At 42.4% G+C, this 23,764-nt stretch overlaps 1 protein-coding gene across 1 annotated transcript; it reads left to right on the top strand.

Annotated features, from left to right (window-relative positions):
• The first annotated feature begins 129 nt into the window (after positions 1 to 129).
• On the top strand, positions 130 to 23,600 carry ddx46 (DEAD (Asp-Glu-Ala-Asp) box polypeptide 46). Its single transcript, XM_020464987.2, has 23 exons — positions 130 to 261; positions 897 to 1,088; positions 1,227 to 1,346; positions 1,446 to 1,533; positions 1,635 to 1,803; positions 1,944 to 2,176; positions 2,386 to 2,496; positions 2,911 to 3,076; positions 6,210 to 6,330; positions 8,442 to 8,617; positions 9,439 to 9,560; positions 13,432 to 13,510; positions 14,565 to 14,647; positions 14,793 to 14,957; positions 16,563 to 16,725; positions 17,470 to 17,663; positions 19,027 to 19,164; positions 19,439 to 19,588; positions 20,870 to 21,091; positions 21,183 to 21,401; positions 22,221 to 22,365; positions 22,515 to 22,588; positions 22,853 to 23,600. The coding sequence occupies exons 1-23, from the start codon at positions 245 to 247 to the stop codon at positions 22,898 to 22,900; spliced, it is 3,195 nt and encodes a 1,064-aa protein (XP_020320576.1). The 5' UTR covers positions 130 to 244; the 3' UTR covers positions 22,901 to 23,600.
• The last annotated feature ends 164 nt before the right edge of the window (positions 23,601 to 23,764 follow it).

Here is a 23,764-nt window from a genome sequence, read left to right as displayed (position 1 = left end):
GAGTAAATGCTAATATATATATTTTTTAAACTTGTTAGTAACAATATTTCTACAATAATGACGTTAAAATAATCATCCCACCACTAGAGGCGGACACATCCAATGTAGCTACGCAATCTAAGAAGAACCGTCACTTTTTGATTACGTTCCAGGAAACAGCTAACGTGATCACGCATGAAAACAAATGCACAAAGTTTAACAATAAAACATTGATATTTAATCTCTTTGTGGACTCAACGTAAATATGGGGCGCGAGTCAAGGTAAGTGAGGAGTTTACGGGTCTCTTGTAATTATAATTTTTTGTCTGTTTTGAAGGATTAAAAAAAGCCGAGCTAGCTATCAAGTGTGCAACGTTGATCCAACGCGCTAGCTAACAAGCTAGCTAACGTTTACAGACCATTGAATGTGATAGATAGCTAGCTGGCTAGTTAGCCTAATAGACAAAGTAAAAATACTTGATAATGCATTCACAAACGACACAATTATTTAAAACACATTGGCCATGTGCTGTGCAGTTGTATATGGTGCTTTCTAGACAACTAGGAACTCGGGGGGGGGGGGGCGAGGTCAAATCATGACGTTCGTGATCTTCAGGTCGGGAAAGTCGGAGGCCAAAGATCTGTGCATAGATGGCCGAGTTTCCGACTTGCAATTCTGAATTGGATGACTGTTAGAAACGATTTTCTCAGGCCGAGCTTGCTTTTTTTCCCTCCGAGTTCCCAGTTTTCTTGAACGTAATGAACTCGTACATTTCAGAATCCCCAGTTGTTCCGAACGCGGCATTACTCTCTCGCACTAACGACGTTTTTAACTCACATATATATATATATTTATGTCAGTTGTTTTAGTTAAGTGATTTGAAGTGTTTTAAATAATTTCTGTCAATGTTTGTTAGGCATTACAGGAAACGGTCGGCATCGAGGGGTCGGTCCGGGAGTCGATCAAAGAGCCGTTCCCCAGACAAACGCTCCAAGAAGGATGATGGGGCTGCCTCACGAAACCGAGACAGGGACCGCAACAGGCGGGGAGAGCGGTCACGCAGCCGTGACCGACGCCGATCAAGGTCCAGAGACAGGAAGCGCCCCAGGTGAGTTGTGTGTGTGAGAAAGACAGAGACCAAGAGTGAGTGATTGTTCAAAGTCATCAGAGTAAGGGTGTGTCTTTGAATGTGAAATTATATATGCCTGGTCTGATATTGTTATTGAGTTTGTCTGATGTGATCCAGACGCTCTAGGAGTCGGGAGAAGAGGCGCTCCAGGAGCCGTGACAGGAATAGAAGGTCTAGAAGCCGAGGACGCAGATCTCAATCCGCAAGCCCCAGCAAAAGCAGGAAAACTGAAGAGACGTGAGTTTTTACCAAAGCGTTATATTACCCCCCCCCCTCAATAAATGTTACTTACCCCCGACCTTAACTTATTCTCATTTGTCTGTTTTGGTTTGCCAGTCTGTCTAAAAGCAAGGAAAAAGACAACCCTGAAGCCTCTGCAGAGAAGAAGAAAATCAAAGAAGAGCAAGAGGAGGTTGTTGAGGATGTGAGTCCTATTCCACTATAGATGTTGTTCAGCAATTTGGAAACTTTGACTGAAATATGACAGTTGAATATTTGTGCATTCTTTATGTGTTGTCCCCACAGCAAGACTTTGACCAGAACAAGCTGGAGGAAGAGATGAGGAAGAGGAAGGAGCGAGTGGAGAAGTGGAGGGAGGACCAAAGGAAAAAGGCCCTAGGGAACATCGAGGAGATCAAGAGAGAGATTGAGGAGATGAAGCAGGGAAAGAAGTGGAGTCTGGAGGATGATGACGGTGAGGAACAAGCTCAGGCTTCTACTTTTCATGGTTGTGTTGTGGGGTTCATGTGTACCTAAATGCATTAGTTTCCACTTTCAAAGACTGATTTAGATAACTGCCAACACAGGGTCTCACCAGACTTCTCTTCCTTTCAGATGACGATGAGGAAGGGACAGCTCCCGAGGAAGAGCCTGAAGAAGGCGAGGAGGGTAAGGGGCCAGAGGAGAAGGAGGAAAAGAAAGAGGAGGAGGAGGAAGAGGAGGAGGAGGTTACTCCCATGGAGCAGGAAGCAGAGGATGAGCTGGATACCTTAGACGCCTACATGGAGGAGGTCAAGGAGGAAGTCAAGAAGTTCAACATGGGCCCCCAGTCTAAAGGGAACGACAAGGTAAGTTAAACCATCCCCCAATAGTTTCCTTCACACATACAGTATTTAGCTCATTGGAAACATTGCTGTCAGTATGTGCTGCTTTGGTCTTTTTGTGTGTGATGCAATCTCTGTCTCTCTCTGTGTCTCTCTCTCTGTCTGTCTCTCTCTGTCTGTCTGTCTCTCTCTCTCTCTCTTTTTATTTTTGTTGTTGCCCTCCTCACAATTAGAAGGGAGGAGTAAATGTATCCAAAGTTGTCACCGTATGCAAAACTAAGAGGGGACCAAATGTCCACAAAAAGAAGGGTGAGCTGATGGAGAATGACCAGGATGCAATGGAGGTAAGCTGTTTTTGTCCTGTCATGCTCTTATTGTGATCGTTTGTGTAAATGTATAGGGCTCATGGGGTCAAGTGTTAGTGCACTATGTAGGGAATAGGGTGCTATAGTAGTGCACTATGTAGGAAATAGGGTGCTATAGTAGTGCACTATGTAGGGAATAAGGTGCTATAGTAGTGCACTATGTAGGGAATAGGGTGCTATAGTAGTGCACTATGTAGGGAATAGGGTGCTATAGTAGTGCACTATATAGGGAATAGGGTGCTATAGTAGTACACTATATAGGGAACGGGGTGCTATAGTAGTGCGCTATGTAGGGAATAGGGTGCCATTTGGTCCAAAAGTCTCAAGAACTTCTCTCGAAGTTCTCTCACTGAAGAGAGCAGGTTCCTACATGTTGTGTCACTGTCTTCCCAGTACTCATCAGAGGAAGAGGAAGTGGATCTGGCGACAGCCCTGACTGGCTACCAGACCAAACAGAGGAAGGTGCTGGAGCCAGTGGATCACCAGAAGATTGAGTACGAACCGTACCGCAAGGACTTCTATGTAGAGGTGCCAGAGCTGGCCAAGATGTCTCCAGAGGGTATGTGTGTGTATTATGTAAGTGTGTGTGTGTGTGTGTGTGTGTGTGTGTGTGTGTATATATATATAAGAACTCACACCCACACTTATTTTTTGAGAAAGGGTCTATTTGCAATGACTGATAGTGGATGTTTTCCCCGTAAAACTTAGTTAACTGCACTAACTGTAAAGCTTACCGTATACTTCCCAGTCTAAACAGTTTGCTCGTATATCATGAATACCTTTTGTGGCGTTTTTTTCCCCACGTTGGTCTTTGCCAGTTTTCCTGGCTGTTTGTGTGTTTTTCTTGAGGCAAGTCGAAGTTCGGTGGCCAAAGTCTACGCCCCTTCTTCAGTGATTGGTCAACAGTACTAGTCCAATTAGGAGTGAGAACATGAAGTGTTTGTTGTCATTCAATGAGAGACGACTAGTTTTCATGTCCATTTTTTTTCACTTGAGAAATGCTGCACCAAACAACTTAGCTGGATGTAAATTTGCGCGACTAAGATCTCTGCAAAAGATACATTTATTTTTTAAAATGATACATTTGTATCTTTGATTAATTTGGACTATTTTGAGGAAGTGTATCTGGCTATCTTGTTGCTACGGTGGCTCCAAAGGGACAAACAACAGTAATATTGCATTTTTTTCCTTCGTTTTTCAAGCAAATTACTTTGAGGAGTATGAGCACAGATGGTCGCCTAGTCGAGTTCTGCCAAAAGCAAACCGAGCCTGTGTGTATGTGTGGCAGGGATTCCATTAGGAAATTGTGGCGCAGGAAATTTGACCAGCAGCATTTTTAATTTACTAGACCCATAACCATTGGGTGTGTAACCTGATTAGGGCGTCCAACCACGGTGCTCAGAATGACAAATCACATTTAGATTATGGTAATTAATCTCAACAGAACATGCAAATCGAGGATACAACAATTTGTGGTCCTTACTGAATTCCGATGCCCACATTTAACTTTTCCTCAGCCAACAAGATGAGTAACGAATAGCAAAATTACTAGCCTAAACATTCTGATCTGTTGCATCCGACTCATTTGCTTTTTAACGGTTTATTTGTATGTAGCATACTGGTTGTATGGATTTTGGATCTATCATCCCACAACAGAGTGTGTTTGGAAAAGTTTCTTTCTGTTTTGACAAACTGACCAAAACCAATTTTTTATTTAAAACATCTTCACATTTTATAAGCGCAGCAATGCGCACAAGGCAGTAGGCTACATATGCGAATGTTTGTTCCATAATGCAGTTCGTCAGAAAACACTGTTGTCAAAAAGCGAGCCGTTTCCCGTGACAGAGATTCAAATAACATTTTAGATATGTAGAAAGAAGGGGAGCTATAATGTGCAACAACTAGCATGGGTTGCTAATATAACTAGAATTGTGTGTTTGTGACTACTGGACAATGAAATAAAGTTGATATCTAAAATAATTGCCTTCACGGATAGGGTCTGATTTTGGCTACTTTGAAAGCAAGGTAAAAACATGCCTCATAATATGTAGTAAAAACATTCAGGTTTCAAACAATTTTTAAGTATGTTTTCAAAATGTGTACTGTCTCTAGCTCATTGCAAAGGGGTGTGTGACGTGCTGATGAAGACTGCCTTCCGTTGCCTGTGTATTTCTTGTTTGAGATGTCGTAGTAGCAGCTCTCGCGCTGTCTGACAGATATTCCTCTCAAAATCTTTGTATCTGTATGCTGTGTAAATGAGATACATAACAAATATCTACACAGTTTTTATTTATTTTTTATTTAACCAACTAGATCAGTTTAGAACAAGTTCTCATTTTACAACTGTGACCTGGCAGTGCGACCAAAAACAACAACACAGAGTTACACATAAATGTACAGTCAATAACACAATAGATTTTCTTTCTATGTTCAGTGTGTGCAAATGTAGAAGAGTAGGGAGGTAAGCCAAGTTTAATTCCACTTAGTTTTGCAATTTAACCTATAGCCCTATATATATATATATATATATATAGATATAGATAGACCGGTCAAATGTATTTCCATCAATGACTAGGTTAAAAAGATATAGATATAGGTAGATAGACCTGTCAAATGTATTTCCATCAATGACTAGGTTAAAAAGATATAGATATAGGTAGATAGACCTGTCAAATGTAATGACTAGGTTAAAAAGATATAGATATAGGTAGATAGACCTGTCAAATGTAATGACTAGGTTAAAAAGATATAGATATAGGTAGATAGACCTGTCAAATGTAATGACTAGGTTAAAAAGATATAGATATAGGTAGATAGACCTGTCAAATGTAATGACTAGGTTAAAAAGATATAGATATAGGTAGATAGACCTGTCAAATGTAATGACTAGGTTAAAAAGATATAGATATAGGTAGATAGACCTGTCAAATGTAATGACTAGGTTAAAAAGATATAGATATAGATAGATAGACCTGTCAAATGTAATGACTAGGTTAAAAAGATATAGATATAGGTAGATAGACCTGTCAAATGTAATGACTAGGTTAAAAAGATATAGATATAGGTAGATAGACCTGTCAAATGTAATGATTAGGTTAAAAAGCACGGAAAACCTTGGTGTGGATATTTTTTGTTGCTTTTGTCTGCTAAATGACAAGTGTCAATGTTGCTGGTGGGTGGGCAACTGGCCCCCCCTTTTGTAGGTCCACGGATCGATTTCCGTGGACCCCCCCCCCCCCCCCACACATATTTTTTTAACAATGTAGGAACTCGATTGGGGTATCAACCTAATGTTGAGAGAGTAGAGGAATATACCAAGTGCAATTTCAAAATGAGGTTGGGCATCAGCAGTTTGTCTCTTTATGTCAGTCACTGACAGTCACTCAATTAGCACGTTAGCACAAAAAAAAATGGTAGATTGGTAAATTAGTCTAGCAGACAGCTATCTAAACTTGTAGTAATCATGGTCGAATTTGTTAGTCACTCTCACTCAGAAATCATATATATATATAATTTGCAGACATTTCTCTACGCCCCCACGGCAAAATGTGTAGAATTGCATAAAATTAAGGCAGACCTGCGAGCCACTGCGGCCCGTCATGAGTTTAAAAAAATTGTGAGTGTGTGTCCCACCCCTTATCAAAGTTGCCCATCGTTGATCTAACTCCTTTCCTTTTGATGAATGCATACAGAGGTGAATGTTCACAGGCTGGACCTGGAGGGTATCGCAGTCAAAGGGAAAGGTTGTCCCAAGCCCATCAAGTCATGGGTTCAGTGTGGCACGTCTATGAAGATCCTAAGTGCACTGAAGAGGTGAGTGTCGCAGACAAAGTTTGACATTGTAGCAGATATAAGTATGTTACCTATTGGTCCAAATGAATAGGACCTTATCATACATTTGTTATGTAATCAGCAGTTGATCAAATTCGAAATGTTATTTGTCACATACATACTTTTTTAAACAACAGACTGGCCAAATGGCACCTTATTCCCTCTATAGTGCACTACTTTTGACCAGAGTCCTATGGACCCCTATTCCCTATATAGTGCACTACTTTAGACCAGAGCCTTAATAGTGCACTATAGAGGGAACTGGTATGGAGTAGGTGTGATGGTTTCTAAACCCCCTGCTACTGTGATTTTCAATGTGAAATAATCTACAGTGGATCTACTTAACAGTGAATTGTTTACTTACGGGTCCTTTTCAACAATGCAGAGAAACTAAAAGTAAGAAATCATATTTATTAAAAAAATAACACATGGAATAAATACACAATGAGTTACGATAATTTTGCTATATACACACGGGTACCAATACCGAGTCGATGTGCATGGGGTACGAGGTAATGGAGGTAGATATGTACTGTACATATAGGTAGGGATAAAGTGACTATGCAACAGGATAGATGATTTACAGTAACTGCAGCGTATGTGATAAGCCAAAACCGTAGGTGTAAAAAGGGTCAATGCAGATATTCCGGGTAACTATTGGTTAAGAGGTCCTGGAACACCACCTGTTATAGAGATCCTAGATGGCAGGGAGTGGCCCAGTGATGTACCGGGCTGTACGCACTACCCTTTGTAGTGCCTTGCTGTAGGATGCCAAGCAGTTGCCATACCAAGTGGTAATGCAGCCAGTCAAGATGCTCTCAATGGTGCAGTTGTAGAACTTTTTCAGGATCTGAGGGCCCATGTTGAATATTTTCAGCCTCCTGAAATGAAGAGGCTCCGCTACAACCCCGTCGATGTGGATGGGGGGCATTCTCGGCCCTCCGTTTCCTGTAGTCCACGAACAGCTCCTTTTGTCTTGCTGATGCTGAGGGAGAGGCTATTGTTGTCCTGGCATCTCCCTGCCAGGTCTCTGACCTCCTCCCTAAAGGCTGTCTCATCGTTGTTGGTAATCAGGCCTACCACTGTCGTGTCGTCAGCAAACTTAATGATGGTGTTGGAGTCGTGCGTGGCCACGCAGTCGTGAGTGAACAGGGTGTACAGGAGGGGATTAAGCATGCACCCCTGAGGGGCCCCTGTGTTGAGGATCAGCGTGGCGGTTGTGTTGTCTCCCTTACCACCTGGGGGCGGCCCATCAGGAAGTCCAGGATCCAGTTGCGAGGGAGATGCTTAGTCCCTGAGTCTTTTAGCTAAGTGATGAGCTTCGTGGGCACTATGGTGTTCAATGAATAGCATTCTGACATAGGTGTTCCTTTTGTCCGGGTGGGAAAGGGTAGTGTGGAGTGCAATGGAGATTGTCATCTATTGGGGCAGTATGCGAATTGGGTCCAGGGTGTCTGGGATGATGGTGTTGATGTGAGCCATGACGAGCTTTACATCTGTAGCCATGAAATGCTTTGAGAGTGTAATGAGTCGGTAGTCATTTAGGCAAGTTACTTTGGCATTCTTGGGCACATGGATTAATGTGGTCTGCATGACACATGTAGGTATTACAGACTGGGTAAGGAAGAGTTTAAAAATGTCAGTGAAGACTCTTGACAGCTGGTCAGCGCATGCTCTCAGTACACGTCCTGGTAATCCGTCTGGCCCTGCAGCCTTGTGAATGTTACCCTGTTTAAAGGTCTTACTCACATCGGCTATGGAGAGCGTGATCTCACTGTCTTCCGGAACAGCTGGGGCTCTCATGGATGGTTCAGTGTTGCTAGCATCGACACAAGCATAGAAGAAGGTATCTAGCTTGTCTTGTAGGCTTGCGTCACTGGACAACTCGCGGCTGGGTTTCTATTTGTAATCCTTGATAGTTTGATGCTTTGCCTGTTTGATGGTTTGTCGGAGGGCTTAGTGTCCGGATTAGTGTCCCGCTCCTTGAAAGCGGCAGCTCTAGCCTTTTTAGCTCAGTGCTGATGTCGCCTGTGATTCACTTGCCATACACTTCTAGATAGGTGTGTTAAGTGATGTTGTCTTCACATCTCCAGACACAGCTATGAGAAGCCCACCCCCATCCAGGCTCAGGCCATTCCAGCCATCATGTCTGGGAGAGATCTCATTGGCATTGCTAAGACCGGCAGTGGAAAGACCATCGCCTTCCTCCTTCCCATGTACCGTCACATCATGGACCAGAGGCCCCTGGAGGAGGCTGAGGGACCCATCGGTAAGGGCCCCTTTTGTACTAGTTTTTTGTCATACAACCCCATATCAATTACACCTAAATTAACCTGAATGCTGGCATATCTGCTTTTTATGTGTAAATCACAATTTTCAAATCAAATGTATTTATATAGCCCTTTGTACATCAGCTGATATCTCAAATTGCTGTACAGAAACCCAGCCTAAAACCCCAAACAGCAAGCAATACAGGTGTAGAAGCACGGTGGCTAGGAAAAACTCCCTAGAAAGGCCAAAACCTAGGAAGAAACCAGGCTATGTGGGGTGGCCAGTCCTCTTCTGGCTGTGCCGGGTGGAGATTATAACAGAACATGGCCAAGATGTTCAAATGTTCATAAATGACCAGCATGGTCGAATAATAATAAGGCAGAACAGTTGAAACTGGAGCAGCAGCATGGCCAGATGGACTGGGGACAGCAAGGAGTCATCATGTCAGGTAGTCCTGAGGCATGGTCCTAGGGCTCAGGTCCTCCGAGAGAAAGAAAGAGAGAATTAGAGAAAGCACACTTAGATTCACACAGGACACCGAACAGGAGAAGTACTCCAGATATAACAAACTGACCCTAGCCCCCCGACACAAACTACTGCAGCATAAATACTGGAGGCTGAGACAGGAGGGGTCAGGAGACACTGTGGCCCCATCCGAGGACACCCCCCGGACAGGGCCAAATTTTAATTTGCTGAGCAGAATGGTCCTATCAAACGATATGACAGCTGTTCAAGGAAGGTGCTGTATTTTCTAAGGGCAAATAGACGATGAGAGTATGTTGTCTGACTTCTATTTGTCTGTTCTCTTCCCCCATTCAGCTGTGATCATGACTCCCACTAGAGAGCTGGCTCTGCAGATCACCAAGGAGTGCAAGAAGTTCTCCAAGCCTCTGAACCTGAGGGTGGTGTGTGTATATGGAGGCACTGGGATTAGTGAACAGGTAGAACCAATTACGATTTATCATGATGATAAAAAAATATATATTAAAAAAATTGTACATTGTATTTAAAGAAATCCTAGGTTGTAGGTTTGAATAATACAGGGCTCGACATACATTTTTTACATTTTATTTAACTAAGGAAGTCAGTTAAGAACATATTATTTACAATGACGGCCTACCAGAAGGCAAAATACCTCCTGCGGGGACAGGGGCTGGGATTAAAGATCAAATATAGGCCAAAACGCACATCACGACAAGAGAGACAACCATAACACTACATGAAGAGAGACCACCATAACACTACATGAAGAGAGACCACCATAACACTACATGAAGAGAGACCACCATAACACTACATGAAGAGAGACCACCATAACACTACATGAAGAGAGACCACCATAACACTACATAAAGAGAGACCACCATTACACTACATAAAGAGAGACCACCATAACACTACATAAAGAGAGACAACACAACACTACATAAAGAGAGACAACACAACACTACATAAAGAGAGACAACACAACACTACATAAAGAGAGATCTAAGACCATAGCGTGGCAGCAACACATGAAAACACAGCATTAATGCTTGTTCTCTTGTCTGGGACAAGTTTAAAAAAAAAATATATATATATATATTCGTCAGACAAGAAGAATATAGATTTAAGTTGTCTGAATGGACAATAAAAAATTAAATTTTAAAACATCACTATGAAACAGTTGGCCTACTCCAATCAGAATTGGATCAGAGGCGCCAACATTGGCATAATATTCAGATATATTTTTCATGCACAAAATACATGTCAAAGTGTAGGTGAGATGCATATTGGGATACAGCCTCATGTCCAAACCGATGCCGACATGAGGGAGGCGCCATAAAATGGTGCCAAACTTTGAGACTTTTTAAGTATATTAAATATAGGCTAAACGGTATTCATGTTTGCCTAAATATAATGAAGGATAAGTTGTGTTAGTGTCTAAAAGGCTTGATTCTGTCAAACATACTGGAGGCATGGTTCGTTCAGATTAAATAGTCATAAGACCAGGAGAGTGAAGGACAGTGGCTGTCAGCATTTTTTTATTTTTAAGAAAGAAAATAAACGTTTTAACCATAAACTTAATTGTTTAAAACCTAGACGTTTTATAATTTTATGAAACATGTTGTTTCAAAGTAGCCTAGCTGAAATCTGACAATAGAAATGTTGAGGGGATTATTTTATAAACACTTAAATGCTTGTTGCCATGGCATATTCTCATGTTCTATTGGGTTTCAAATTAACAATTTTATTGTCCGGCAACCAAATGCATATTTCTAGTCGTTAGTAACCCTTGCTAGTTGTTGCATCACTAGTCATATTAGCATCCCATGCTAGTTGTTGCATCACTAGTCATATTAGCATCCCATGCTAGTTGTTGCATCACTAGTCATATTAGCAACCCGTGCTAGTTGTTACATCAATAGTCATATTAGCATCCCATGCTAGTTGTTACATCACTAGTCATATTAGCATCCCATGCTAGTTGTTACATCAATAGTCATATTAGTAACCCGTGCTAGTTGTTGCATCACTAGTCATATTAGCAACCCGTGCTAGTTGTTGCATCACTAGTCATATTAGCAACCCGTGCTAGTTGTTGCATCACTAGTCATATTAGCAACCCGTGCTAGTTGTTGCATCACTAGTCATATTAGCAACCCGTGCTAGTTGTTGCATCACTAGTCATATTAGCAACCCGTGCTAGTTGTTGCATCACTAGTCATATTAGCAACCCGTGCTAGTTGTTGCATCACTAGTCATATTAGCAACCCGTGCTAGTTGTTGCATCACTAGTCATATTAGCAACCCGTGCTAGTTGTTGCATCACTAGTCATATTAGCAACCCGTGCTAGTTGTTGCATCACTAGTCATATTAGCAACCCGTGCTAGTTGTTGCATCACTAGTCATATTAGCAACCCGTGCTAGTTGTTGCATCACTAGTCATATTAGCAACCCGTGCTAGTTGTTGCATCACTAGTCATATTAGCAACCCGTGCTAGTTGTTGCATCACTAGTCATATTAGCAACCCGTGCTAGTTGTTGCATCACTAGTCATATTAGCAACCCGTGCTAGTTGTTGCATCACTAGTCATATTAGCAACCCGTGCTAGTTGTTGCATCACTAGTCATATTAGCAACCCGTGCTAGTTGTTGCATCACTAGTCATATTAGCAACCCGTGCTAGTTGTTGCATCACTAGTCATATTAGCAACCCGTGCTAGTTGTTGCATCACTAGTCATATTAGCAACCCGTGCTAGTTGTTGCATCACTAGTCATATTAGCAACCCGTGCTAGTTGTTGCATCACTAGTCATATTAGCAACCCGTGCTAGTTGTTGCATCACTAGTCATATTAGCAACCCGTGCTAGTTGTTGCATCACTAGTCATATTAGCAACCCGTGCTAGTTGTTGCATCACTAGTCATATTAGCAACCCGTGCTAGTTGTTGCATCACTAGTCATATTAGCAACCCGTGCTAGTTGTTGCATCACTAGTCATATTAGCAACCCGTGCTAGTTGTTGCATCACTAGTCATATTAGCAACCCGTGCTAGTTGTTGCATCACTAGTCATATTAGCAACCCGTGCTAGTTGTTGCATCACTAGTCATATTAGCAACCCGTGCTAGTTGTTGCATCACTAGTCATATTAGCAACCCGTGCTAGTTGTTGCATCACTAGTCATATTAGCAACCCGTGCTAGTTGTTGCATCACTAGTCATATTAGCAACCCGTGCTAGTTGTTGCATCACTAGTCATATTAGCAACCCGTGCTAGTTGTTGCATCACTAGTCATATTAGCAACCCGTGCTAGTTGTTGCATCTTTAAATCTCCACTTAATTTCTAACAGGATATTTTTATCTTGTCACATGAAACCCCTTGAGTGTGCTTTTGAGAACTGGAGTTTCCTGCTAGTTGCATATAGTTGTTTTCATTTGTCTTTGTATTTTTTTTTTTTCTCATCATCAGATGAGGCTGACGCAACAGATCACAGCCGAAATAAAAACTTGATCAACATTTTAAGCTAAACGGTCTGATCTGTTTCATCGGCCTCGTTTGCTTTTTAAAAATGTTTTAAAGTGCAGTGGCTGAATACATTTTAGATATGTCGTCCCAGAACTGTCCCCCAGAATCTATTTTCAACAGTCTTATTATTTTGAATCAAAGGTTCGCACTTAATTTCGAGCCCCTGGGGGGGGGGAATTATTTTATAAAGACACAAAAAGTATTTGGTTGTAATGTTGCTATGTTTGATAAGCTCCCAAGTGTGGCCAACCATCTTCAAGGAGAGCCTTTTAAAGGGGCAGTGCGCCAGGAGAGCCTTTTAAAGGGGCAGTGCGCCAGGAGAGCCTTTTAAAGGGGCAGTGCGCCAGGAGAGCCTTTTAAAGGGGCAGTGCGCCAGGAGAGCCTTTTAAAGGGGCAGTGCGCCAGGAGAGCCTTTTAAAGGGGCAGTACGCCAGGAGAGCCTTTTAAAGGGGCAGTGCGATATTTTAAGACAGGCTTGAATATACAGAGAAGCCCAGTAGGCATAGTGTAACCTCCAATTCTGTCGGATTCTCTAAGGTTAAATTGATTAGTAATACATTTTTATTTTGTAAAGTTGTTCATCGCATCATACAAAGATTAACATGGTGTTACAGACCTTTTTTTAGGGGGGCGGGGGGGGGGGGGGGCGGGACATGTGACCTTGAGCTTTTGGGCAAGTAGTTATGAAAGTAAATGTCAAGCCCTATAATCAGTTTGGAAAAGGCAAACGGGACTGTACGTTGGTTGAATATCATTATTTAAACATTTTAAAAATGGTTTGTTTCTTGCTTGTGATGCAGATTGCTGAGCTGAAGAGGGGAGCAGAGATCATTGTGTGCACACCAGGGCGAATGATTGACATGTTAGGTGCCAACAGCGGTGAGTGACACACCTTGTCTCATAGCTCTCTTGTGTGTATTGTATCCAGTTAACATATAATGATAGGGATTTCTGATATGTGAGAAACCTGCAGTGTGTGTGTGTGTGCAATGTCCAGTGTTATAATTATTTTGACTTAGAAATGTCACTTTCTGACCCACGTACTGATAGAAAGTGTAAAATGTCCTGCTTTGCATGAAATATTTCCGTACGAGAGTCAAGTCGGTACCTCTTTTTTTTAACTAAAACTGTCAACGTTATCTGACCGCCTTGGAAATCATATCCGACCATTTTTGAAGTGTTCCCTGAAGAAATAATGATCAGCTACAAGTAGGTGAAGAGACGATACTGCCTCGTGGGTGGTCCTCACGTTCAGGGGCGTAAGTCAAGCTTTCAACAAACCTTTATCCCAAGTCAAGTTTCCTTGTTAGTCATGTAAAAAGTCAGACATTTCACTCGTGTATGGATTTGAATAACATGTGAAGCCTAAAGTAGAACATGGTGTGAATATGTTTACATTTTGTATTAAAGTCAGTGTTGTTTTATGACTGTGTGTGTAAATGCTACATTTTTAAAAATAGAATCGTGTAATAAAAAACGCACAGTTTTTATAGCGCTCTTTCCTTCCGCACATGCCAGGTAATCTCTCTGTTTGGTTTTGTAGGTGAAAAGGCGGTCAACATAGTGCTTTGACGTGGCCCCATGGCTTGTATTGTATTGGCTGTTTTCTGACATTTTTACAGGTTCCTCGTGCCCCTGAGATGGTACGCAAGACGAGACAAATATAGAAACCTAATATTCTGTCCGCTTAACAGTAGGCCTGAACACAATAAATGGCAGTTGTGTGAATTGAAGTGCAATATTTAATGCCTTAGGAAAAGGGAAGACTTAAAAAAAAAAATTTTTAAAAAAAGTATTTTTTGGGTTTGTTTTTAGGCTTGTTGAGGTAAATTTACCAGGAGGTTCAGGAACTTTGTGTGAAAGCTTTGGGTGAGTCCACTTTCCAGAGAGTAACTTGTTTTTCTGTGTCACTATACTTTCCTTGGGTGTGTAGGTCGAGTCACAAACCTGCGGCGAGCCACGTACGTGGTCGTGGACGAGGCGGATAGAATGTTCGACATGGGCTTTGAGCCACAGGTAGACAGACGCACATTACGTGTTTTTTAAAGGAAAATCGAATTTTTTAAGAAAAATCATATTTCATGTTATCGCAGCTATTTAGACCTGACCCGGGCACCAGAATAATAGGTCATGTCCTCTCCTGTAATGTTCCTTCCCCCAGGTGATGCGTATCATGGACAACGTGCGTCCAGACCGGCAGACGGTCATGTTCTCCGCTACGTTCCCGCGGGCCATGGAGGCACTGGCCAGGAGGATACTGTCCAAGCCTATCGAGGTTCAGGTGGGAGGCAGGAGCGTGGTGTGCTCTGATGTGGAGCAACATGTGGTAAGACTGGGCCTTTTTACATTCTCTGTGTGTCCTAACTGTTACCGTTTTATAGTGCACTACTTTTGACCAAGGACCATAGGGCTCTGGTCAAAAGTAGTGCACTATAACGGGAATAGGGTGCGAGTTCCATCTCTTTAACCTTTTTTTTTTTTTTTTGGTGCACAGTGGATAGGGCCCGGAGTTATTCCTAGTCAGTCATGTGATGTGGTGATGAAAAACTCCTGTTCTACACAGGATATCATATGTAAACCATCCCGTCAGAGCAGGGTTACGCAACTGGAGGCCCGCAGGCCAGTCATTTTATTTTGCTCAAGTTTTGTGAACAAAAAAATATTTTTTTAAATTTATTTTTGGGACATAAGACAGTAAAAACACTAGAAAATCAGCTCCAGGTGATTTAACATTTTGGAAAGCTGTTCCAGACTCTTCCCACACATAACACAGATACAGTATATACTGTATGAGATCGTATACCAATGTAAGAAAAGTTTGAAATGGTGTTTTATTCAAATATTATATCTGTTTGGTCTTCTTGCGATTTTAAATTGAGCAGTTTTACAAATTATTTGTAATTTTGTTCCGGCCCCCTGAACATCCGCACAAGAAAAAAAGCGTCTGCCCACTGAAGTCCGTTACGATGCTAAACTGCAGTCAAGTCAAGACCCTGAGGTGTTTGTGCAGACATTCTTTGGTTGTGCAAACCCACAGTTTCTTAATCTGTCTGGGTGGCTGGTCTCAGACCATCCCGCAGGTAAAGAAGCCTGATGTGGAGGTCCTGGGCTGGCGTTGTTACACGTGGTCTGGTTGTGAGGCCGGTTGGATGTACTGCCAAATTATCTAAAACAACGTTGGAGGCGGCTTATGGTAGAGAAATTAACATTATACCAACAGCTCTGGTGGGCATTCCTGCAGTCGGCATGCCAATTCCACTCTCCGTCAAAACCTGACACATCTGTAGCATTGTGTTTTGGGACAAAACTGCACATCTTCGAGTGGCCTTTGCACCTGTGTATTGATCATGCTATTTAATCAGCTTCTTGATATGCCACACCTGTCAGCTGGATGGATTATCTTGGCAAATGAGAAATTCTCATTAACAGGGATGTAAACAAATTTGTGCAAAACATTTGAGATAAATAAGCTTTTTGTGTGTATGAACAATTTCTGGGATTTTATTTCAGCTCATGAAACATGGGACCAATACTTTACACATTTGCATTTAAAAAAATATTTTTATATATTTTTTTGTTTTGGTGGCTTCAGAATGTATTCACACCTTTTAAAAAAAAAACTTATTTCACATTTTTGTGTTCGTCTAAATTTTTTAAATGGGTTAGATTTTGGATGTTGTGGCCTACACACACTATCCCATAATGTCAAAGTGGAATTATGTTTATTTTTATTTTTAATTAAAGGTGGAAATATCTGGAGTCCTTAACTATTCACCATGAATAAGAATATATCTCCTATTTTGTCAATGGCACCACCATCCATCTTTTACATATTCCATATTAAATTAGTGTTGCTGCCATTTCTCTCTTATCAAGCTGAAGTTACATAGACATCCATGTTTTCCCCTCATCACGTCTTCTCTCCACGTAGCTGGTAATTGAGGAGGACCAGAAGTTCCTGAAGCTGCTTGAGATCCTTGGCCATTACCAGGAGAAGGGCTCGGTCATCATCTTTGTGGACAAACAGGAGCATGCTGACGGGCTGCTCAAAGACCTGATGAAGGCCTCCTACCCCTGCATGTCTCTGCACGGAGGTAATGTCATACAAACGCACCAGTGTTCTATTGTCATTCGTCTGAGGCGCCGCCCACAAAATTGGTCCTCTGGTCAAAAGTAGCACCTTCAAACTCAACTCTTGACCTTGAAGACAGTTCCAATCAGGAAGTGATTTAGACCTGGGACACCAGGTGTGTGTGCAATTTTTAATTATCAGGTAGACCAGAAAAGCAGCCAGTTCGGGACATCGTAGGGTCTTGAGTTGAATAGCCCTGATGTAGAGAATTGGGTGGCATTTGGGACACACTGAGTTAGTTCAGGGTTTGAAAGTGACCGGGCTGAGCTCATTCAGTTAGTTCAGGGTTTGAAAGTGACCGGGCTGAGCTCATTCAGTTAGTTCAGGGTTTGAAAGTGACCGGGCTGAGCTCATTCAGTTAGTCCAGGGTTTGAAAGTGACCGGGCTGAGCTCATTCAGTTAGTCCAGGGTTTGAAAGTGACCGGGCTGAGCTCATTCAGTTAGTCCAGGGTTTGAAAGTGACCGGGCTGAGCTCATTCAGTTAGTTCAGGGTTTGAAAGTGACCGGGCTGAGCTCATTCAGTTAGTTCAGGGTTTGAAAGTGACCGGGCTGAGCTCATCGTCTCCTCGACCATTTTCCTTATTATATCTTCTAATTAAACTATGTTTATTTATGGCAGATAAACATTTCGCCTTTATCATGTCCGTTGTTTTGAACTATATCATTTGATAACAAGCGTCTGTTTATCTCCGTCCCCTCAATGTAGGCATTGACCAGTACGACAGAGACAGCGTCATCAATGATTTTAAGAACGGGGCGTGTCGGCTAATGGTGGCCACCTCTGTGGCAGCCAGGGGGCTGGACATCAAGCAGTTGATCCTAGTCGTCAACTACAACTGTCCCAACCACTACGAGGACTATGTCCACAGGGCTGGACGTACCGGGAGAGCCGGGAACAAAGTGAGTAGTGGTCCTGTACGATACCCTAGTAGTCCATCAAACTAATTCATTGTGATTACTAGTTTATCAAGAATTCCAGGAATTCTGATCACTAAAATGGAACAAATTACTGGGCCAAAATGTTGTTGTTTTTTATTCCCCTCCAAGGACCTCTTCAACCATATTAGGAAAAAAAAGATGCATTTGATTGATTGGGGCGGCAGGGTAGCCTAGTGGTTAGAGCGTTGGACTCGTAACCGGAAGGTTGCAAGTTCAAATCCCCGAGCTGACAAGGTACAAATCTGTCGTTCTGCCCCTGAACAGGCAGTTAACCTAGGCTGTCATTGTAAATAAGAATTTGTTCTTAACTGACTTGCCTAATTAAATGAAGGTAAAAAAAAAAAAAAATTCATTTCAAACTAGGGGTATAACGGTTTGGTACGTATTGCTGGTTTGGGGTCACGGTTCGGTTTCGCTACAGCGGGAAAATGTAATGCCAGTAGTTACTGTAGTTTTGAGTTTCATTAAGAAAATACAGAGTTGTTGGTATTTAAAACTGGATGGTTTTCAGAGATCGATGGGAGGGGTTTGAGTGGAGCTGAGATAGATGGGAGGGGTTTGAGTGGAGCTGAGATAGATGGGAGGGGTTTGAGTGGAGCTGAAGGGTGAGACTAACTACAAACAAATTAAAAACAAGAGAGCTAATGTTAAATATACCGCGTCTGGTAAACGAATAGCTGGAAGTAGAAGCCTAAGTATTGTTGTCCAATATTTTACTCTAATTAGGGGAGAGATGGTTAATAGATAATGATAAATAAGGAAAATAGGTATTTATTTATTTAAAAAATTAAAATGGGGGATTGGAAATTATGCTGATAATTACATTGATAGAACCCACAATCAGTCTAAAATATTAACTCAGATTTTTTTTTGCCCCACCAATAAATTCCAAAGGGTTGGTTTTCCTAAATCAGTATATAATCATGAGTCATATCAGAACCTGTACTCACAGGACTAGTAACCGAAAGGTTGCAAGTTCAAACCCCTGCGCTGACAAGGTACAAATCTGTCGTTCTGCCCCTGAACAACCTACTGTTCCTAGGCTGTCATTGAAAATAATAATTTGTTCTTAGTTGCCTAGTTAGGTAAAAAAAAAAAAGTGTATAAATATATATTTTTAAGTATTTATTTTTTTTCCAGCTCAGATTTACACGAGGCATGCATCGCCTGCGGAAGACACATTTCAGTGGAAGGCATAGGCCTAGTGTTCAGGGTTCACCGCGAGGACTCGAACCCAGGTTCCGTAACGAAACGGTTCAGGAACAAATACGCGTACAGTTACAACCCTAATTTTAAAACCCACCCTGATTTTGTTTTGTCCCAGGGCTTTGCCTACACCTTCATCACAGATGAGCAGGCACGCTACGCCGGGGACATCATCAAGGCCCTGGAGCTCTCAGGGTCCCCTGTGCCCAAGGAGCTGGAGCAGCTGTGGCTGTCCTTCAAAAACCAGCGGCAAGCGGTAAGAGGAAGTTCTGAAGTTGTGCTGTTCCTGTGTTGTCGTGGAAACGGTCTATGTGTGCCCAGCAACAACAACAAAAAACACTGTGCATTACAGCTGATGATTGTCAACGACGAATTACAATATTATATTCTGTGTCCTTATTTCTTCAACTCTCTATTCAACAAGATTAGACCGGTTTTGTCGCTGGCTTACTTCCCATTGCTGCTAGCACTGTGTCATCAGTCGGTGAATGTAACACACCCTCTCTATAATGGCCTTTTTCTTTCCCCAGGAGGGTAAAAGCATCAAGAGCAGCAGCGGGTTCTCAGGGAAGGGCTTCAAGTTTGACGAGACGGAGCATGCCCTGGCTAACGAGAGGAAGAAGCTGCAGAAGGCCGCTCTGGGTCTGCAGGACTCTGATGACGAGGACGGAGCCCTGGATGTGAGTACGGGTTCTGATCATGTAGCTAGGGCCCAGGATGCGAGTACAGGTTCTGATCATGTGACTAGGGCCCAGGATGTGAGTATGGGTTCTGATCATGTAGCTAGGGCCCTGTATATGAGTACAGGTTCTGATCATGTGACTAGGGCCCTGTTTATGAGTACAGGTTCTGATCATGTAGCCTGGGCCCAGGATGCGAGTACAGGTTCTGATCATGTGGATCGAGCCCTGGATGTGAGTACAGGTTCTGATCATGTGACTAGGGCCCTGGATGTGAGTACAGGTTCTGATAATGTAGCTAGGGCCCAGGATGTGAGTACAGGTTCTGATCATGTGAGTACAGGTTCTGATCATGTGAGTACAGGTTCTGATCATGTGAGTACAGGTTCTGATCATGTGAGTACAGGTTCTGATCATGTAGCCTGGGCCCTGGATGTGAGTACAGGTTCTGATCATGTAGCCTGGGCACTGGATGTGAGTACAGGTTCTGATCATGTAGCCTGGGCACTGGATGTGAGTACAAGTTCTGATCATGTAGCTAGGGCCCTGGATGTGAGTACAGGTTCTGATCATGTGACTAGGGCCCTGGATGTGAGTACAGGTTCTGATCATGTAGCCTGGGCCCTGGATGTGAGTACAGGTTCTGATCATGTGACTAGGGCCCAGGATGTGAGTACAGGTTCTGATCATGTGACTAGGGCCCTGGATGTGAGTACAGGTTCTGATCATGTAGCTAGGGCCCAGGATGTGAGTACAGGTTCTGATCATGTAGCTAGGGCCCAGGATGTGAGTACAGGTTCTGATCATGTGACTAGGGCCCAGGATGTGAGTACAGGTTCCACACTCTCCTAAAGCTTAGAGTAGAATGCCAACTGTGGCTTGTATATAGCCTCACTACTGTTATTTTATTGCTGCTCTTTAATTAGTTATTTTACATTTTTTAACTTATTTTTCTGCATTGTTTGTTAAGGGCTTGTAAGTAACCAGGGCCCAATAGGGTTATAGAGGGTTATGTAGGGAGCCATTTGGGACATACACACTCACCTGGTTCCAGACCAGGGTTATAGAGGGTTATGTAGGGAACAGTCACCTGGTTCCAGACTAGGGTTATGTAGGGAACACTCACCTGGTTCCAGACTAGGGTTATGTAGGGAACACTCACCTGGTTCCAGACTCTTGATAATGTATATCGCAACCCATCCATTGTGGTCAAACAATACGTTTCTAAAACCTCGTAGAATACGTACTATATTGACACAATATCTCACCCTGTCTTTACAGATTGACGAGCAGATCGAGAGCATGTTCAACTCCAAGAAGAGGGTGAAGGATCTGTCGGCTCCAGGGGGAGGGCCGCCCAGCGCTGCGGCCGTTGCGGCTGCAGCAGCAGGGGGCCTAGCCAACCTCGGTGCCCCCTCTGCTGGGAACATCCAGAAACTGGAGATGGCCAAGAGACTGGCTCTCAGGATCAACGCCCAGAAGAACTTGGGGGCTGAGGCTCAGGTGGGTGTGGGTGGGTCTGTGTTTCTGTGTGAGTTTTTTTAGTAGTCTTCAACCTTCCATCCTGACATAATCCATTACTCTCTCTGGACAGGATGTGATGCAACAGGCCACCAATGCCATCCTGAGAGGAGGCACAATCATGGCCCCCTCCGTCTCGGCGAAGACCATCGCCGAGCAGCTGGCTGAGAAGATCAACGCCAAGCTCAACTATATCCCTGTGGAGAAGCTGGAGGAGGAGAGGCAGGCAGCTGAACAGGCCGAGACAGTCAAGAGATACGAAGAGGAGCTGGAAATCAATGATTTCCCTCAGGTCAGTTTTTATATGGGCCTGGATCCCAAATGACACCCTATTCCCTATATAGTGCACTACTTTTACCCTATTTCCTAATCCCTAGACAGTGTTTTATGGGCCCTGGTCAATAGTAGTAAACTACATAGGGAATATGTTGTCATTTGGGACTCAACACTAGGGTGTAGGTGGAGGACTCACATAGCATGAACTATGCTTTACTTTATCATGCTGATTCTCTTTCAGTTGAACGCTGAACGGTCTATTTGCCATGTCTGTTCCTTGACGGACGGAGTTTACGGCGAAACACAAACTGGTTGATCTTATTCGTATTTGTGACCGACTGATTTGGTCTTATATATATATAATATATATATATTTTTTTTTAACATTAGATTAAAGTAGAGACTCAAGAGTTAGAAAATGGTATTATCGTACAGTTGAGGAATAAAGGGAAAGTAATTCTGCTTTGAAAGTTGATACGTTGTTTTGTGTACACCTATTGGAGAGCTCTGCTTTGTCTACATCCATTCTGCATTGTTCACACCCTCTTAAGCCTTAGCCTCACTCATCTCTTTAAGGGTTGACATGTGAGGCTTCGCAGAGTGGATACGATAGTGTACTAAACAACCAAAGATTTTCAAGACTAAAAGCTGGTTTTTACTACATCTAATTGACATGTCGGTAGACGGTTGTCGTAGTGACATGAACATTCTGTTGTCCTACTCTGAGACGCTTTGTGAGGTCAGTACCACCTAATCACAACCCTATATCAACGCATTGTAAATACGGCCTAAGCGAACAGGAAGATGTTAATGTCTGTTTCCTGTGTTCCACCAGACTGCGAGGTGGAAGGTCACGTCTAAAGAGGCCCTCCAGAGGATCGGAGAATACTCTGAGGCAGCCATCACCATCAGAGGAACCTACTTCCCTCCAGGCAAAGAGCCCAAAGAGGGAGAACGCAAGATCTACCTGGCTATTGAGAGTAAGCAGCTATTCTACTTGCAATGACCACTTCCAAGTCTTCACCAATGTTGGAGTGTTGCATGTTAGCAGTAGTGAGTGTTTTTTGTTGTTGTTTTTTTGTTGATGGATGTCACTTGTTGTAATATTTTTGATGTATTTGATTGACAGGTGCAAATGAGCTGGCCGTTACGAAGGCCAAGGCTGAGATCACTCGGCTCATCAAGGAGGAGCTTATCAGATTAGTAAGTTCTGGCCATAGAAATAGAATTCATATGTATGTTATCTCCGATCTATATCTGTCTATCTATTTATTGATGCTAGGCCTAGGGAATCATTCGTGTCAGTCTACATGTTGGTTGCATCATTGTATGAACACCAGTAATAAAAGTTGAATGTATTAAAAGTACTGAAAGTAATTAACTTGGCGAGGGGTGGGGGGGGGTGTATAAAAAAAATATATATTTAAAAAATTCTCATTGCTCAATAAATGTTCTCTCTCATTTTAGCAAAACTCCTACCAACCCACCAGCAAAGGAAGATACAAGGTCTTGTAGTGACGATGAGATTGGGCTCAGACGCAGTGACTTCTTCTTTCTCCAACGTTTCATCATATTTGTTTCAGAATGTATTAGTATATATTTTTTCACTGTAAGACCAGTGACCTCCAGAAGGGATTGTTCTCGTGAGAGTACTTTCTCTTTTAGACTAAGTTTCCTCTCTGTACTGTAAGTGGAGATTTAGTCGTGATTTTATTTTTTTATTTTATTTTTCACGGCGCAAAATGTATCTGATATCCGTTCTATAATATACCAGCTGAAAATGTAACGGGTTCTCTACCACCATGATTCAAACATTTGCTTGTTTTTGTCCTTAAACATTAAGCATAAGTAGTTTTTTTATTTTTTATTTTACCTTTTTTTAACTAGGCAAGTCAGTTAAGAACAAATTCTTATTTTCAATGACGGCCTAGGAACAGTGGGTTAACTGCCTGTTCAGGGGCAGAACGACAGATTTGTTTAACCTTCCGGTTACTAGTCCAACGCTCTAACCACTAGGCTACCCTGCCGCCCCGTAGTTATAGATCCTGTATTATTTCTGTGTGTAAAATAATATTTTGGGTCACTGGTCTGTAGTCATCTGAACAAGTAAGGAATCACGCGTTGATATTTTTTTTTTTTTAACAGCCCTTGAATGATGTAATGTGTTTTTACTTCTTTCCCTCTCTAATAAAACATTGTGTTAGTTTGTGTGTCACATCTGGATTTGATGTTCTTTACATTGTACTGACAATCTTATCGGGCTATGATTTGGGTTTTGTAGTGGCTTAAAAAAAACAGGGCATATATGTGAACTACAAGATGAAAACCTATTGACAGAATTCAAGCTTAACCATAACGACAATGGAGGTTTGTGTATGT

This window comes from Oncorhynchus kisutch, linkage group LG28, assembly GCF_002021735.2.
Source record: "Oncorhynchus kisutch isolate 150728-3 linkage group LG28, Okis_V2, whole genome shotgun sequence".
Taxonomy (NCBI): Eukaryota; Metazoa; Chordata; class Actinopteri; order Salmoniformes; family Salmonidae; genus Oncorhynchus; species Oncorhynchus kisutch.
The sequence above is the reverse complement of the archived record's forward strand: the minus strand, read 5'-3'. Positions and strand labels throughout refer to the sequence as shown.